Source organism: Myxine glutinosa, chromosome 3 (genome assembly GCF_964187855.1).
Source record: "Myxine glutinosa chromosome 3, kmMyxGlut1.1, whole genome shotgun sequence".
Lineage (NCBI taxonomy): Eukaryota > Metazoa > Chordata > Myxini > Myxiniformes > Myxinidae > Myxine > Myxine glutinosa.
The window spans coordinates 181,745,871-181,764,018 of NC_136263.1; the positions used below are offsets into that span (position 1 = coordinate 181,745,871).

The window sequence follows — 18,148 nt, forward strand, 5'->3', positions numbered from 1 at the left end:
GGTACAGGTATGAGAACACGAGAGAACACAACAGCATCATGGAGAATGAGCATGGCGACAAGTTTGGTGAAGATGGTTTTGTGGTTTATGGTAACATGTCATACTTCCTGGCCTTGGATTGAGCGATTCGTTGTCTGATTTCTCGTTGGTTTGTACGTGAAGGTAGCTTGGCATGAAGTCCCATCCGCTGCCCGGGCCAGACAGGAATCCTGCCCTTGCGGATGCTGCCCCTTTGTATTATTCTCAGCTCTCCAGCAGGGTCATGACCCTGAAATTGAAGGGACAATTATTCACTTTTAATCTCCAATCAGATCATTCAAACAGTAAGTCTTTTACCATTTGAGTTTTGTCATCAAATTTTCAACAAAGCTTTATTATGATAATATGGAGTAGACAAATTAATAATTGTCAAAAAGTTAAAGGTCAAAGGTCAGCGTCACATAAAATCATCAATTTTCATCCAATTGACCTGAAATTTAAATTTAACATTTGAGTTTTGTCATCAAATTTTCAACGAAGCTTTATTATGATAATACGGAGAAGACAAATTAATAATTTTGTCAAAAAGTTAAAGGTCAGCATCACATAAAATCGTCAATTTTCATCTGATTGACCTTGAAATTTTAAGAATTTGCATATTGGGTCACTGAGCTGGTTCACCAATTTTAGCATCACCTATTTTAGCATGACCTAGCAATTTTAGCATCACTGAGCAATTTTAGCATCACATAAAATTTACCATTTGAGTTTTGTCATCAATTTTTCAACGAAGCTTTATTATGATAATACGGAGAAGACAAATTAATAATTTTGTCAAAAGGTTAAAGGTCACAGGTCAGCATCACCTAAAATCATCAATTTTCATCTAATTGACCTGAAATTTAAATTTACCATTTGAGTTTTGTCATCAAATTGTCAACGAAGCTTTATTATGATAATACGAGAAGACAAGTTAATAATTTTGTCAAAGGTCAAAGGTCAGCATCACATAAAATCGTCAATTTTCATCTGATTGACCTTGAAATTTTAAGACTTTGCATATTGGGTCACTGAGCTGGTTCACCAATCAAAAGCAACAAGCTGATTGTTTTTTTTTAGAACAAAAGGTCAAGGTTGCATAAAATCGTCAATTTTCATCTGATTGACCTTGAAATTTTAAGAATTTGCATATTGCGTCACTGAGCTGGTTCACCAATCAAAAGCAACAAGCTGATTGTTTTTTTTAGAACAAAAGGTCAAGGTTGCATAAAATCGTCAATTTTCATCTGATTGACCTTGAAATTTTAAGAATTTGCATATTGCGTCACTGAGCTGGTTCACCAATCAAAAGCAACAAGCTGATTGTTTTTTTTAGAACAAAAGGTCAAGGTTGCATAAAATCGTCAATTTTCATCCGATTGACCTTGAAATTTTAAGACTTTGCATATTGGGTCACAGAATCGGTTCACCAATCAAACACTACAAGCTGATTATTTTTTTAGATCTTAAGCTCAGGTCATGGCATCATAAAATCATCAATTGTCATGTTTTTGTTTTGTTTTTTTTCAAACTGCTTTTGTTATTTTGAGCATACAGAAGAAGAAGAAGACGACGGAATCCAAACGGACGCGGACGGGGTTTGCATTTTCACACGCTTCCTCGTTGAAAATTGCTTTTCTTTTTCATGCAGCGAGGAGAATGTTAGAGGTTATCTTGTGTGAAAGATCCTGTCTCTTCATGTCATTGCTCAACTGTCTCAATATATAGCTGGAGATGTGTTGGTTCAAATATATATAGCTGGAGAGTTCAAACCCCGACCGAGTCATACAAAAGATTTTAAAACGGTAAGTGCTGCTTTCTTGACTGATGTTCAGTATTTGAAAGTAACTGATGTAACTGATGTTGTAATTTTTTTTAACAGTACAGTGAAACCCCTCATCGGCTCATCCTCATTTCCTCATCGTTACATTTAAAACCAGAAGCTGATCTTGCTTTATTTGTGAGCTCATTGCTACTCTAATTTAGGATCTTCATGAAAGAAAGTTCCTGAAAAAGTTCTAAAAGAGAGAAAGGGTGGGAGTGGGGGTCCGGAGGTTGTTTGCCTCGGGGTCCGTGCTGGCTCTCGACGCCCCTGCGTGTCATGTATCAGCAATGTCCGTGCAGCGTGTCTCTCCTTCCCAATCCCCACTCCCCCCGCTACCTCCTCCTGGTAAAGAAATACATTATATCCTGGGAATAAAATACATTAACTCAGACTTTTTACACCTTTATCCCAAGTAACCCACAACTTCCAAGTGAAAAACAAATTCTACAAATTTCAGGAAATTAATTCAAAATACAAAACTAGAAAACTAAAATAACCGCCCCTCCCTCTTCCCCCAGCCCTCTCCCTCCCACATATCTCCCAATGTCCCTGTTCTCTACTGTTGTTGTGCTTATGTGCTTCCTTCTCTCCCCCCAACTTGTACCCACTGTCTCCCAAGCTATCTTTCGCGAAGATTAGGCAAGCTATCCTTCGCAAAGAGTAGGTGAGCTATCCTTCACAAAGGTTAGGCGAGCTATCCTTTGTGAAGATTAGGCAAGCTATCCTTCGCAAAGAGTAGGTGACCTATCCTTCACAAAGTTTAGTCGAGCTATCCTTTGTGAAGATTAGGCAAGCTATCCTTCGCAAAGAGTAGGTGACCTATCCTTCACAAAGTTTAGTCGAGCTATCCTTTGTGAAGATTAGGCAAGCTATCCTTCGCAAAGAGTAGGTGAGCTATCCCTCACAAAGTTTAGTCGAGCTATCCTTTGTGAAGATTAGGCAAGCTATCCTTCGCAAAGAGTAGGTGACCTATCCTTCACAAAGTTTAGGCGAGCTATCCTTTGTGAAGATTAGGCGAGCTATCTTTCACGAAGAGTATACGAGCTATCTTTCGCGAAGAGTAAGCGAGCTATCCTTTGCAAAGTTTAGGCGAGCTATCCTTTGTGAAGATTAGGCGAGCTATCTTTCGGGAAGAGTAGGCGAGCTATCTTTCGGGAAGAGTAGGCGAGCTATCTTTCGGGAAGAGTAGGCGAGCTATCTTTCGGGAATGGAAGGAGAGCTATGTTTCAGGAAGAGTAGGGCAAGCTATCTTTCTGGAAGAATAGGCGAACTATCTTTTGGGAAGAGTAGCCGAGATATATTTTCCGAAGAGTAGGCGAGCTAACTTTCATGAAGAGTAGGCAAGCTATCTTTTCCAAAGAGTAGGCGAGCTATCTTTCGGGAAGAGTAGGCGAGTTATATTTTCCGAAGAGTAGGTGAGCTATCTTTCGGGAAGAGTAGGCGAGCTATATTTTCCAAAGAGAAGGTGAGCTATCTTTCGTGAAGAGTAGGCAAGCTATCTTTTGGGAAGAGTAGCCGAGATATATTTTCCGAAGAGTAGGCGAGCTAACTTTCATGAAGAGTAGGCAAGCTATCTTTTCCAAAGAGTAGGCGAGCTACCTTTCGGGAAGAGTAAGCGAGTTATATTTTCCGAAGAGTAGGTGAGCTATCTTTCGGGAAGAGTAGGCGAGCTATATTTTCCAAAGAGAAGGTGAGCTATCTTTCGTGAAGAGTAGGCGAGCTATCTTTTGGGAAGAGTAGCCGAGATATATTTTCCATAGAGTAGGCGAGCTATCTTTCGTGAAAAGTAAGCAAGCTATCCTTCACAAAGAGTAGGCAAGCTATCCTTCGCGAAGAGTAGGCGAGTTATCTTTTCCAAAGAGTAGGCGAGCTATCTTTCGGGAAGAGTAGGCGAGTTATCTTTTCCGAAGAGTAGGCGAGCTATATTTCGGGAAGAGTAGGCAAGCTATATTTTCCGAAGAGTAGGTGAGCTATCTTTCGTGAAGAGTAGGCAAGCTATCTTTTTCAAAGAGTTGGCGAGCTATCTTTCGTGAAAAGTAAGCAAGCTATCCTTCACAAAGAGTAGGCGAGCTATCCTTCGTGAAGAGTAAACGAGCTATCCTTCGCAAAGATTAAGCGAGCTATCCTTCACAAAGATTAGGCAAGCCATCCTTTGCAAAGTTTAGGCGAGCTATCCTTTGTGAAGAGTAGGCGAGCTATCTTTCGGAAAGAGTGGGTGAGTTATCTTTGCGAAGAGTAGGTGAGCTATCCTTCGTGAATATTAGGCGAGCTATCCTTCGCGAAGATTAGGCGAGCTATATTTTCCGAAGAGAAGGCGAGCTATCTTTCGTGAAGAGTAGACAAGCTATCTTTTCCAAAGAGTAGGCGAGCTATCCTTCAGGAAGAGTAGGCGAGCTATCTTTCGGGAAGATTAGGCGAGCTATCTTTCGGGAAGATTAGGCGAGCTATCTTTTGGGAAGATTAGGCGAGCTATCCTTCGGGAAGAGTAGGCGAGCTATCTTTCGGGAAGATTAGGCGAGCTATCTTTCGGGAAGATTAGGCGAGCTATCCTTCAGGAAGAGTAGGCGAGCTATCTTTCGGGAAGATTAGGCGAGCTATCTTTCGGGAAGATTAGGCGAGCTATCTTTCGGGAAGATTAGGCGAGCTATCTTTCGTGAAGATTAGGCGAGCTATCCTTCAGGAAGATTAGGCGAGCTATCTTTCGGGAAGTTTAGGCGAGCTATCTTTCGGGAAGATTAGGCGAGCTATCTTTCGGGAAGATTAGGCGAGCTATCTTTCGGGAAGATTAGGCGAGCTATCTTTCGGGAAGATTAGGCGAGCTATCTTTCGGGAAGAGTAGGCGAGCTCTCTTTCGGGAAGATTAGGGGAGCTATCTTTCGGGAAGATTAGGCGAGCTATCTTTCGGGAAGATTAGGCGAGCTATCTTTCGGGAAGATTAGGCTAGCTATCTTTCGGGAAGATTAGGCGAGCTATCTTTCGGGAAGATTAGGCGAGCTATCTTTCGGGAAGATTAGGCGAGCTATCTTTCGGGAAGAGTAGGCAAGCTATCTTTCGGGAAGAGTAGGCGAGCTATCTTTCGGGAAGATTAGGCGAGCTATCTTTCGGGAAGATTAGGCGAGCTATCTTTCGGGAAGATTAGGCGAGCTATCTTTCGGGAAGATTAGGCGAGCTATCTTTCGGGAAGATTAGGCGAGCTATCTTTCGGGAAGATTAGGCGAGCTATCTTTCGGGAAGATTAGGCGAGCTATCTTTCGGGAAGATTAGGCGAGCTATCTTTCGGGAAGATTAGGCGAGCTATCTTTCGGGAAGATTAGGCGAGCTATCTTTCGGGAAGAGTTGTCGAGCTATCTTTTCCGAAGAGTAGGGAAGCTATCACCGGCAACATGAACAAATTCCATCCTGCTCTGACTTCCTGTGTCGGAGTGGCGACACGTCCAGGATTGTAACCCTGTACATAGAAACTGCTTTGGCAGCACCGGCGCTCTGTGCAGAACATGGTTCATGATCTTATCTGAATGATAAGATCGCCTCCACCCTTTTGCTCTTCCATTAACCTTCCACAATGCATGAACCATGCGGTCCTACTTGACCACTATTTGATTCGCCCCTTTATCCCCAGAATGAAGTCGAGGCTCGCATCATGCAATCCAAGTAAATAAAATTCCATCTGCAACAATTGCTCCCACGTGGCTGTCCCGTTTTACAGCTCCTGTTCGACTCTGCCCTGCCTTCCCACAATCCCACAATCCCACTCAGCCTCTCCGCCCCGAACCATCATTCCGAACACTCACTCTCCCTCCCCTGCCCCATTCCTTGTGATGTTGTAGTTGAGTTAAGAATTAAAGATCCTGCATTCTCTTTAAAAATCATGTATTTCTCAAAAGCCGCGCACTAAGAGATGTTAATACTATACTTATAGTAATGCAGAAATCTAGCCTCCTGGAGTACAGCAGGTTCACAGATTGACAGAGGGTAATGGGTAACAGGCAGACAAAAGAAAGGCACAGACACATCCCAGATGAATGGTTGAATGGAAGGAAGGAAGAAAGGAAGAAAGGAAGAAAGGAACTAAATAAATGAAGATGGAGGACTGAGGGGTGGGTAAGAGGAGAAAATATTAGGTGGGGGTTATGGAAGAAAGCATGAGGTCACGATGGGCAGCACTCTTGTAATACTGGAGGGATTATCACGACACAGGGAGTCGGTTCCACAAAGAAAAAGAAGGGTGAAGGAATTCAGGTGAACATTCGGCTTAGACCTTGGGACCAGGTGTGCATTACTGGAGTAATGTGTGTGATCCTGGAGGCCTGTGGAAGGAAGCAGGAGTTGGGGATAGGAGCCAGGACAGAATTGAGGTCATAGAAACCTCGTGTCCACCAACCTGCCTCACTGTGCTGAATTGCGATATACTTGTCGGTGCCTTGGCGGCTTCGTCAAGGACTGTCAAGGACACAGACACTTTCACAAGGACGTGTTCAGAGGAATGAAGAGCAGAAGAGGAAAAGCAGGACAGGGTTGAGCGGAAGTTTGTCATGACCAGATATAACAAAGAATGGAGACATGCGAGTAGGAAAAGTAAATCTGAGCAAGGTCAGCTATTTCACGAAAGGCCTTAACGGCAATACCATGGATTGTGGTTAGAGGAGTCTTCCAAACAACTTCCTGCATGGTGGCAATTGAAGTCCCCACAGATGAGAAAAAATAACTGGGATGAGAGATGGGAGGACAGCAGAGAACCCATGTTTTAGGAAAGAGCCTTGTGGGGTTATCACAGTTGGAAAAATGGGGAAGGGGTGGGGGGAGGCTGTAGACCACGCAACGTTGTGGAGAGATACACAAAGTCATAAGTGGCAGTCAGGGAGGAGGGCAGGCTGTGGAGAAGGAAGCTAGAAACATACATAAACAGCACCACGCCCACCAGGCAATAGGACAATAGCTGGGTCTGTCCAATACAGGTGAGTTGAGGACTTCCTGTATGAGAAAGGTTTTGTCAGAAAAATAATGTCAGGGGAAGCAAAGGCCACCTGGTTAGAGCAGTCTTTCCTACCTGTGATCGCAAGTTTTGTGCAATAAACTGCGTCTGTCGGCATAAGTTAGTGGATGTTAAATATCCCACGGTGTCCTTCGCAAAGAGTAAGCGAGCTATCCGCTGCACTATGAACAAATTCAAAATTCCTCCCTAACCTACAGAGGAATTGCATCAGCAGTACAGCTGCATGCTCAGCCAATAATGCTGCCCCGCAGCCTGTTGCTGCATACAAAAGAAGAAGAACATGAAGAACACCATCATTCAAAATGCCAAAATGGTACTTGCATATGGAGCTCCACTAATGTCTTCAAGTCTCACTCTTTGAAAATGTAAGAAATGAAAATAAAAGTTGTTAAAGCACACAATGTACATTTTGTTAATAAAATATTATTTAACTCGAAAGCTCACACAGAAGATGTATTGAGGAGACATCTGAGATCATCCAGGAGGACAATGAAAAGAAAATGATACAGAAATCGACAACTCCAAGAATTAACAACAACCCCCAAGGGGAAGTGTGCCTTTCAATCCTTCTTTTCCGAAGAGTAGGCGAGCTATCTTTCGGGAAGAGTCGGCGAGCTATCTTTCGGGAAGAGTCGGCGAGCTATCTTTCGGGAAGAGTCGGCGAGCTATCTTTCGGGAAGAGTCGGCGAGCTATCTTTTGGGAAGAGTCGGCGAGCTATCTTTTGGGAAGAGTCGGCGAGCTATCATTCCGGAAGAGTAGGCAAGCTATCTTTCCAGAAGAGTAGGCGAGCTATCTTTTCCGAAGAGTAGGCGAGCTATCTTTTGGGAAGAGTAGGAGAGCTATCATTCCGGAAGAGTAGGCAAGCTATCTTTCCAGAAGAGTAGGCGAGCTATCTTTTCCGAAGAGTAGGCGAGCTATCTTTCGGGAAGAGTAGGCGAGCTATCTTTTGGGAAGAGTCGGCGAGCTATCTTTCGGGAAGGGTCTTCGAACTATCTTTTCCGAAGAGTAGGTGAGCTATATTTTGGGAAGAGTAGGCGAGCTATCTTTCTGGAAGAGTAGGCGAGCTATCTTTCTGGAAGAGTAGGCGAGCTATCTTTCCAGAGGAGTAGGCAAGCTATCTTTTCCAAAGAGGAGGTGAGCTATTCTTCACAAAGAGTAGGCGAGCTATCCTTGGCGAAGAGTAGGTGAGCTATCCTTTGTGAAGTTTAGGTGAGCTATATTTCCGGAAGAGTGGGCAAGCTATCTTTTCCAAAGAGTAGGTGAGCTATCCTTCGCAAAGAGTAGGCGAGCTATCCTTGGTGAAGAGTAGGCGAGCTATACTTTGTGAAGTTTAGGCAAGCTATCTTTTGCAAAGAGTAGGTGAGCTATCCTTCACGAAGAGTAGGGGAGCTATCCTTCGCAAACTTTAGGCGAGCTATCCTTTGTGAAGATTTGGCGAGCTATACTTTGTGAAGTTTAGGCAAGCTATCTTTTGCAAAGAGTAGGTGAGCTATCCTTCACGAAGAGTAGGGGAGCTATCCTTCGCAAACTTTAGGCGAGCTATCCTTTGTGAAGTTTAGGCGAGCTATCTTTCACGAAGCGTAGGCGAGATAGCTTTCGGGAAGGGTAGGTGAGCTATCTTTCGGGAAGAGTCGGCGAGCTATCTTTTCTGAAGATTAGGCGAGCTATCTTTCCAGAAGAGCAGGCAAGCTATATTTTCCAAAGAGTAGGTGAGCTATCCTTCACGAAGAGTAGGCGAGCTATCCTTCACGAAGAGTAGGGGAGCTATCCTTCGCAAACTTTAGGCGAGCTATCCTTTGTGAAGTTTAGGCGAGCTATCTTTCACGAAGTGTAGGCGAGATAGCTTTCGGGAAGGGTAGGTGAGCTATCTTTCGGGAAGAGTCGGCGAGCTATCTTTTCTGAAGATTAGGCGAGCTATCTTTCCAGAAGAGTAGGCAAGCTATATTTTCCAAAGAGTAGGTGAGCTATGCTTCACGAAGAGTAGGTGAGCTATCCTTCACGAAGAGTAGGGGAGCTATCCTTCGCAAACTTTAGGCGAGCTATCCTTTGTGAAGTTTAGGCGAGCTATCTTTCACGAAGTGTAGGCGAGATAGCTTTCGGGAAGGGTAGGTGAGCTATCTTTCGGGAAGAGTCGGCGAGCTATCTTTTCTGAAGATTAGGCGAGCTATCTTTCCGGAAGAGTAGGCAAGCTATATTTTCCAAAGAGTAGGTGAGCTATCCTTCAGGAAGAGTAGGCGAGCTATCCTTCGCGAAGAGTAAGCGAGCTATCCTTTGAAAAGATTAGGCGAGCTATCTTTCCGGAAGAGTAGGCAAGCTATCTTTTCCAAAGAGTAGGTGAGCTATCCTTCACGAAGAGTAGGGGAGCTATCCTTCGCAAACTTTAGGCGAGCTATCCTTTGTGAAGATTTGGCGAGCTATCCTTTGTGAAGTTTAGGCGAACTATCTTTCATGAAGAGTAGGCGAAATATCTTTCGCGAAAAGTATGCAAGCTATCCTTCGCAAAGAGTAGGCGAGCTATCTGTCCAAGGGGAATCAAAAGCATCATTGGATTTTGGGAACCAAGAATGTAGGTTAGGGGTGAAGAGGGCAGGGGAAGAGAGGGATGTGTTGAAGATTTGGCAAAGGCATTTTCAGAGTACGATTCAGAATAGTTTAAACCATTAACCCCAAAAGCCGATCACGGGGAAATCACCTGCCTTGTTTCAATGATTAATTGTGCATCTCTGACTGGGACCGACCTGCACGTTTAGCCTGCTTGTCGCATCATTGCTAAGATGCATAACTGTGCTACCGATGCAGGGCCGCCACACCTTTCGGGGCAGGAATTTGGGATCGAGCCAGGGCATATGTGCATATTGGCTCGCCCTTTTCGGAAGACAAAAGTGAGTGCGAGCAGAAGAGTAAGCCAGATTAATGTCACCACGGCAAGGTAGACATACTCTGCAATGCCACATTGAGGAAGCAAAACACTGGGATGACATTTTGTTTCAGAGGTACATTTCTCCAGAGCAGGATACAAGAACACACCCTCCCACTTGGAACACTGCGCTTGTGATCCACCATAATTATTATTATAGGAAACTGTTGTTGAAGAATAAGATAATGCTTTCAGTCATTGGTTGTGGTCTTATAACCTTGGGCAGGCCATCGTGGGTGGCATAGTGGCGTTTCTAAGGGTAATGGATCTGCTGGTGCCCTCGGTCTCTGGAAGTCATATTTCTGAGCAAACATGGGCATCGAAGCCATAACCAACGAGGGCAATGCGACAAAACATTACCCAATTACAAATATCACTTTAGCAATCTGCTATTATTTTTTGCTGCTGTACTGACACTCAAAATGTAAAAGACAAGAGAGGATGAACGAACTGGAGGAAGGGAATATCCAGAGTTCTCCAAGTGACGGCCATGGTTGCTCCTTGGATATCCAGAGAGCACCTGCCGGTTAGTTGAGCTTTGGCAGTGTGAAAAGAGACGTCGGGACAAACCTGCTCAGCTATTCTCATAAACCGCTTTCCTTGTAACAAGGTACAAAAAAAAATTGTGAACTGATTGTGAAATTGTGAAAAAAAAACTCGTGCCACTAAATCTGATCACGATCTGCGGATCGTTCACGAGACCAGAGCATTTACATTTACAAGCATTACATTTACATTTACATTTACGAGCATTTACAGCATTTACAGCATTTACGAGCATTTACATTTACATTTACGAGCATTTACAGCATTTACAGCATTTACGAGCATTTACATTTACATTTACGAGCATTTACAGCATTTACATTTACGAGCATTTACAGCATTTACATTTACGAGCATTTACAGCATTTACGAGCATTTACGAGCATTTACAGCATTTACGAGCATTTACAGCATTTACATTTACGAGCATTTACAGCATTTACGAGCATTTACGAGCATTTACAGCATTTACGAGCATTTACAGCATTTACAGCATTTACGAGCATTTACAGCATTTACATTTACGAGCATTTACAGCATTTACGAGCATTTACAGCATTTACGAGCATTTACGAGCATTTACAGCATTTACGAGCATTTACAGCATTTACGAGCATTTACAGCATTTACAGCATTTACGAGCATTTACAGCATTTACATTTACGAGCATTTACAGCATTTACATTTACGAGCATTTACAGCATTTACGAGCATTTACGAGCATTTACAGCATTTACGAGCATTTACAGCATTTACATTTACGAGCATTTACAGCATTTACAGCATTTACGAGCATTTACAGCATTTACAGCATTTACGAGCATTTACAGCATTTACATTTACGAGCATTTACGAGCATTTACAGCATTTACAGCATTTACGAGCATTTACAGCATTTACATTTACAGCATTTACGAGCATTTACGAGCATTTACAGCATTTACAGCATTTACGAGCATTTACAGCATTTACAGCATTTACGAGCATTTACAGCATTTACATTTACGAGCATTTACAGCATTTACGAGCATTTACAGCATTTACGAGCATTTACAGCATTTACGCGCATTTACGCGCATTTACAAGCATTTACATTTACATTTATATTTACACCAGAACCAATGTCTTGGAAAACCCAGCCCAATGGCAATGCAGCGAGCACTACATGCCCTGGCAAGCCGGAGAATACAATATCCAGCTTAGAAAACCCTGCGCTCTCACAGTATGCCAACATACCAGTTTTGGCAACAATGTTACCGACAGCGACGTTTGGCACAGAATCTAGCTTAGACAAGTCTGTCCTCAGTGTTTTAAACAAGACCGTTAGATAAATAGGCCAATGTAATGAACACTCCGGATTATCACCGAGGATGGTAACGTCACAGAAAATTACATTTACAGCAGAAAATAATTATTTTAAAATCACAAATACTCTTGTCATCTGTGTTGATCTTCATTAGACCGACAATAAACATTTTGAAGCTTTTATAAAGTCTGATAAAGCAGTTTGCTTTAGTGTCTCTATTTGATGTATTGCGGTGATTGAGGAAAAGTAAGGGCTTTGACTGTGTTGTGTTTGGAGAAAGGCCCGAGAAAAGCAAAACAGCCACATTCAATCAGAAGAAACAGTGGGAATGAGGTGAAGGTTAACAAGCAATGTTATCATTCTTTGAGAATTTTTTTTAAAAATTACTACAGTTCTCTTACCCCCAAATATATATATATATATATATATATATATATATATATATATATATATATATATATATATATATATATATATATATATATATATATATGTGTGTGTGTGTGCTAAATACAGTATAATGTTCCTAAAATGTGGCCAACTCTACCAAATCTGAGTCAACCAATCTCAAACTTGCCAACTTCTTATAAAACTTTTCCATCTGCTCCAAAACTTTGCCAACTTTTCCAAAACTCAGCGAAATGAACTCTTCTAAAACAATGTTATCATTCTTTTAGAAAAATTTAAAAAAATTACGACATGTTCTCTTCCCCCCAAATATATATATATACAGACTTGGCATTTAATATGGAATATTTTTTTTGTGGGGGTGAACTTACTTTTCAAGATGACTTAGAACCAAAAGTTCATTGGAATTATGTTGAAATTATTCTAGATTTTGTTAATGTGACCTTTAAAAGAAACAAAAACCACATTTGACATTTTGAAGCAAATAAATTGATCCTTGAAAGTGATGTAAACTGATATCGAACTCAATTCACGGACAGTACTGTGTTAAACTTCTGTGCGTTTTCCAGAAGTATCTCTTTATTTTGCACATTAGCCAAAAAAAATTTCAACAAAAACAAAAGCTAAATTATGACTGGATTACAGACAGTAAAATTACAGTTCAGTACTTCGTGTAACCCCCACGAGCATTCAGGAGAGCACGTACACGTCGAGGCATGCTGTTCACGAGATTTGCCAAGGTTTGGACAGGAATCGCTTGCCATGCAGTGACAATAGTCTGCTGCAATTCACGCACAGAGGTCGGCTGCTGGCCCAAGTTGTCGATTTGACGCGTTAATTCTGCCCACAAGTTCTCTATCGGATTCATATCCGGGGACACGGCAGGCCACTCCATATGCTCTACACCACGGTCAGCAAGAAAGTGTTGGATCATGCGAGAACGATGAGGCCGTGCATTGTCATCTTGGAAGACAAAGTTTCCTCGAAAGGCTGCACGAGCAAATGGAAGCAATGTTTCTTCCAGAATGACCCTGTACTTGAACTGGTTCAGGTTTCCATTCAGAACAACCAGGTCAGTTTTGCCCCCTGCATGAAAAGCAGCCCAAACGGTCACCCCACCACCTCCAGCTTGGACTCTTGGCACTATACAATCTTCGTTGTGGGCTTCATGCATTTGTCTGCGCACTCGGACACGGCCATCTTGACGATAGACCAGAAATCTAGACTCGTCACTGAAGGTCACATGATTCCAGTGTCCTGGCTCCCATTGACGGTGCTCTCTGGCCCACTGCAATCGGCGCTGGCTGTGTTGTCTGGTCAGGCATGGCTTTTTCAGGGGACGCCTGGCACGATAGCCTGCTTGAACCAGTCGTTGGTTGACTAGCCTTCTGGATACAGGCACATTTGTCAGTTGCTGCCACTCAGCCCTAAGCCGATTAGCTGACTTGGTACGGCCATTGCAGACTAACCGGTGCAGCTGGCGATCATCTCTCCTTGTGGTTCTGCGTGGACGTCCTGGCCTCGGTATTGGATTAGGGACACCCCTCTGAGCATTTCGTTTCAGGATCTTTGACACCTGACCTTGAGTGATGCAATACTGCCGAGCAATAGCACGCTGTTTCATGCCAGAATTTCGTAAAGCCACCACTCCATGACAAACAGCATTGTCAAGTTGACGGACCATCTCCAGAGGAAGCGGCAATAACTTTTGTAGACGTGCAGCAGTTGTTTTCCACTAATACAGAACGCAACAACCTTTATATACCCGATTGTGAAGCCAATCGTCAAATGTACCTGTCCTTACATTTTGTCATGCCACCTGTGATATAATCTTGTAATTGACTTCTTGCTGCGAAAGACAATCAGTGACATGGTTCTTTCAACAAAGACATCACCAAAGGGTAAAAGAAACTCACCAGATTGATATACTGAGTTCAGAAAGTAAACCCAAGTCAAGAAAAAAAATTATTCCATATTAAATGCCAAGTCTGTATTTGTTAAATACAGTATAATCTTCCTAAAATGTAGCCAACTCTCCCAAACCAACCAAACCAGAATCATTGGAATCTCCCACGATGAAGCTGATTGTGAGGGCCTTCACTTACTCACTGCAGGCAGGTTGGTGGTCTTTCTATCTTTTCTCGACTCCTCTCTGACCTAGCCCCCCCCCTCCCCCCCAGCCCTGCCTGTGCTCTGTCCCCCAAGTACTCCTACAGGTCGCACAAGATCTGCCTGCAATCCTCTTCTGGTTATACTGCCAAAATCAAGACTCTCTGCTCATCTTCACTCCTTCATTCCTCTTTTCTTCCACCTCTGGAACAAACTCCCTCACTCTCTTCAATCCCACTCCTCCCTCCAGGTCTTTAAAACAGCTGTTCACCACCATCTCTTATCTTCCCCCATCCAAAACCTTGATCTTTTCTGCCCCCGTTAATTCACCCCAGATGCACTTTTCTGAAACACCGACTTCTTTCCTGGAAGGCCTTGCAGTGTCCATGTTTTATACCTCCCCCCCCCCCCCCCTTCCCACGCCTTCTCCGCCCAAGCCCTCTCCCTCCCACAGATCTCTCGATGTCCCTGCTCTCAAATGTTGTTTGTGTTTACTACCCCTTCTCTCCCCATCTTGTCTACCGCTCCCCTTATTATATGTTTTATGTGTCGGTTTGACTTTTTGTGTGATTAATGTTTGCTCTTTCACGAGCCTCGATCTTGTATACAAAAAAAATAAAAAAATAAAAAACCTGAGTCAACCAATCTCAAACTTGCCAACTTATTTATAAAACTTTTCCAACTACTCCAAAACTTTGCCAACTTTTCCAAATTGTATCAACTCTTGCAAAACCCAGCTAAACGAACTCTTCTAAAACAATGTTATCATTCTTTTAGAATTAAAAAAAAAAAAATACTACATGTTATATATATATATACATATGTTATATATATATATATACATATATACATACATATACATATATATATATATATATATATATATATATATATATATATATATATATATGCTAAATACAGTATAATGTTCCGAAAATGTAGCCAACTCTACCAAATCTGAGTCAACCAATCTTAAACTTGCCAATTTCTTTATAAAACCTTGCCAACTTTTCCAAAATTGTATCAACTCTTCCAAACCTTAGGTAAACGAACTCTTCTAAAACTTAAGCAACTTTCCCATTGGCACTAGGAGACTCGCACTCGTGATAGGAAGGATAATTACGAGTAGAGGCGCAACACGTTCAACAAGCTGTATGTCAGAGTCGGACCAGAATCGTTGTGACGTCACGCCTACTTTGGAGCTTTCGCACCTCCAGCACAGTGCGCTCCAGCCCAGGGGATCGAACCGACACGAGGTTCAAGTTTGAACGCACCTCGTGCTGCCCGTGCCGCACCTCGTGCCCGCTCAGGCTCCACAGTACGAGAGTCTGCACCAGGACGAGCAGCAAGCTGATGGCGGCGGACGAGCGGTACCTGCGGAACAGTCTGAGCGCCCGGCGACCGGCCAGCCGGCTCTCCGCAGAGCCCATCACCGGGCCCGGCGGTCTGTCCCTCTCCCTCTCTCCCGCTCTGTGGGCGAATACTCCCCGCAGGCGTTTCGTCCCTCCCGCCACCTCGTGCCCTTCGCACCGCCTCCCCACCTCTCGCTGGTCTGTTTGTTCCTGCTGCACAACAGCTTTTCCTTTTATACGAGGGAAGGCTATACATTTGTAACATACACAGGTAAGGGGAGGAGGGCACGGCGATATAAAAATGAGAGATGGAAGTGAGAAGATAATACAAGACGTCAAAGGGGGCACAGAAGAGGTTGATGAGATATAGATGTACGTGGAAGGTTGTGGAGGGGAGATGGGGAAGTAGGGGGGGGGGGGTAGGGTAAGTCGGCTAGAGATGTATAAAACAGATGATAAGGGGGTATACATAGTTGGTGGGGAATGGATTTAAAATTACGTCCTTTGTGTAATAAATAGATCGATCCAAGGTTCGTTTAAAATGCACAATGTACTTACTCAAAGAAAAAGAAACAGCTTTTGTACCCTTCAGCAAATAACTACAATGCCTTCAGAAAGTATTCACACCCCTTGACTTTTTTCACATTTTGTTGTTACAGCCTGAATTAAAAATGGATTAAATTGAGATTTTTTTTTTCGTCACTGATCTACACATAATGTGTAGTCAAATGATGTCAAAGTGGATTTTTTTTTTTGAATTTTTCACATATTAAATAAAAATGAAAAGCTGAAATGTCTTGCGTCAATAAGTATTCAACCCCTTTGCTATAACACTCCAAATTGAGCTCAGGTGCATCCAATTTCCTTTGATCGTCTTTGAGATGTCTCTACACCTTGATTGGAGTCCATCTGTGGCCAATTCAATTCATTGGACATGATTTAGAAAGAAACACACCTTTCTATATAAAGTCCCACAGTTCACAGCGCATGTCAGAGCAGAAACTCTATCATGAAGTCCAAGGAACTGTCCGTAGAACTCAGATATAATTGTGAGGAGGCATAGATCTGGGGAAAGGTATCAAACAATTTCTAGAGTATTGAAAGTTCCCAAGAGCACAGTGAGCTCCATCATTAGGAAATGGAAAGAATATGGAACTACCCAGACTCTTCTTAGAGCTGGCTGTCCGACCAAACTGGGCAACCAGTCAAGAAGGACCTTGGTCAGGGTGGTGATCAAGAACCCAATGACCACTTTGACAGAACTGCAGAGTTCTTTGGCTGAGATGGGAGAACCTGCCGGAAGGACAACAATCTCTGCAGCATTTTCACGAATCTGGGGTTTATGGGAAAGTGGCCAAACAGAAGCCACTCCTGAGGAAAAGGCACATGACAGTACGCCTGCAATTTTCAAAAAGGCACGTGAAAGACTCTGAGCATGAGATACAATATTCTGTGGTCTGATGAGATGAAAATTGAACTCTTTGGCCTGAAAGCAAAGCGCTACGTCTGGCGGAAACTGAGCACAGCTCATCACCCATCTAACACCATCCCTACCGTGAAGCATGGTGGTGACAGCATCATGCTATGGGGATGCTTTTCAGCTACAGGGACTATGCGACTTGTAAGGATAAAGGGAAAATGAATTGAGCCAAATATAGGTAAATCTTTGAGGAAAGAACCTGCTTTAGAGTGCCACAAACCTAAGAATGTGGAGAAGATTTACACTCCAACAGGACAATGACCCCTCGTGGAAAAATAGTGCCGCATCCCTTCTGCAGAATTCCAGATGCTATTGGACTCATACATACACAGGCCCACTGGGTGCATGTGGTGGCCCAATGCCCGATTAAGTGACTTTACATTGGTGATTCCATTTTGTTTTGTCCACTACCTGTATATTTAATAAGATATACTCAGTAGATATATATTGTTACAGCCACAGGTTTTGCGTCTACCACGAGGGATGTCCTCGGTTCCCCTCGAATTTACCGGGCCTGAGGTCACCAATCACGAATAACTTCATACCATCGTGGGTTGCTTGGCAACCACAAGTGCCAATTGGTCGACTACATGGTCCCAGGGTTCTCCGTCTGACAACCGTTTACCTGCGTCATGCGGCTTTCCAATCGGGGGACGCGCCCTCAGCTATGGACCAATCTCATCTTAAAACTTAATTGGATCTTAATTTGGGCAGGTGAGCAACCGCTGGTGCATGCCGCACCGGATGAGCCAATCAATTGGGGAATTATAACCTCTCAGTCTAACTAATGTGCAAACAGCGCTGGATCAATAGGGAAATGGTGAACATGGACAGATTAAAATGGAAGTTTAACAAGAGGAATTTCTTATTGGTGCATGGTGTAAAATGTGGAATGCGGAATCATGCAAAGGGGTAGGGAACTGAAGGACTTTAATGTACAGCAAGGGAATAAAAATGGATCAACAAGGGGGAATGCAATTCAACATGCACAAGCAATTGTGAGCAATGGAGAGGGCAGCGATATTTATACAGCAAAGAAAATTGACAAGAGCAGAACATCACCTACCTACCGGCTATACACAACATGGGTACCCAAACAGACCATCCATGGAGGGAGAAAGAACAGAAAGTGCAAGAGTTATCGGCCTCTTTATTTTACCGGGCGGGAGCCGTCGTGCTCCCGCAACCCAAGC

General features: G+C 43.2%; 1 protein-coding gene across 5 annotated transcripts in view; it reads right to left on the reverse strand.

Annotated features, from left to right (window-relative positions):
- The window catches only part of LOC137423002 (xylosyltransferase 2), a 56,588-nt gene extending 40,989 nt beyond the window's left edge, over positions 1-15,599 (reverse strand). For 2 of the 5 annotated variants that reach the window (XR_013622904.1, XM_068109744.2), the window contains exons 1-2: positions 15,398-15,596; positions 105-268 (exon numbers count right to left, since the gene is read on the reverse strand). Coding sequence is in view for 3 of the 5 variants with exons in the window: in XM_068109744.2 (XP_067965845.1) it covers positions 105-268; positions 15,398-15,553 (320 nt within the window). In the remaining 2 variants the exon portion in view is untranslated. Of the gene's footprint in view, positions 1-104; positions 269-15,246 lie in introns of all 5 variants that reach the window. The other 3 variants (XR_013622903.1, XM_068109743.2, XM_078774797.1) reach the window with 3 other exon arrangements.
- Between the last annotated feature and the right edge of the window lie 2,549 nt (positions 15,600-18,148).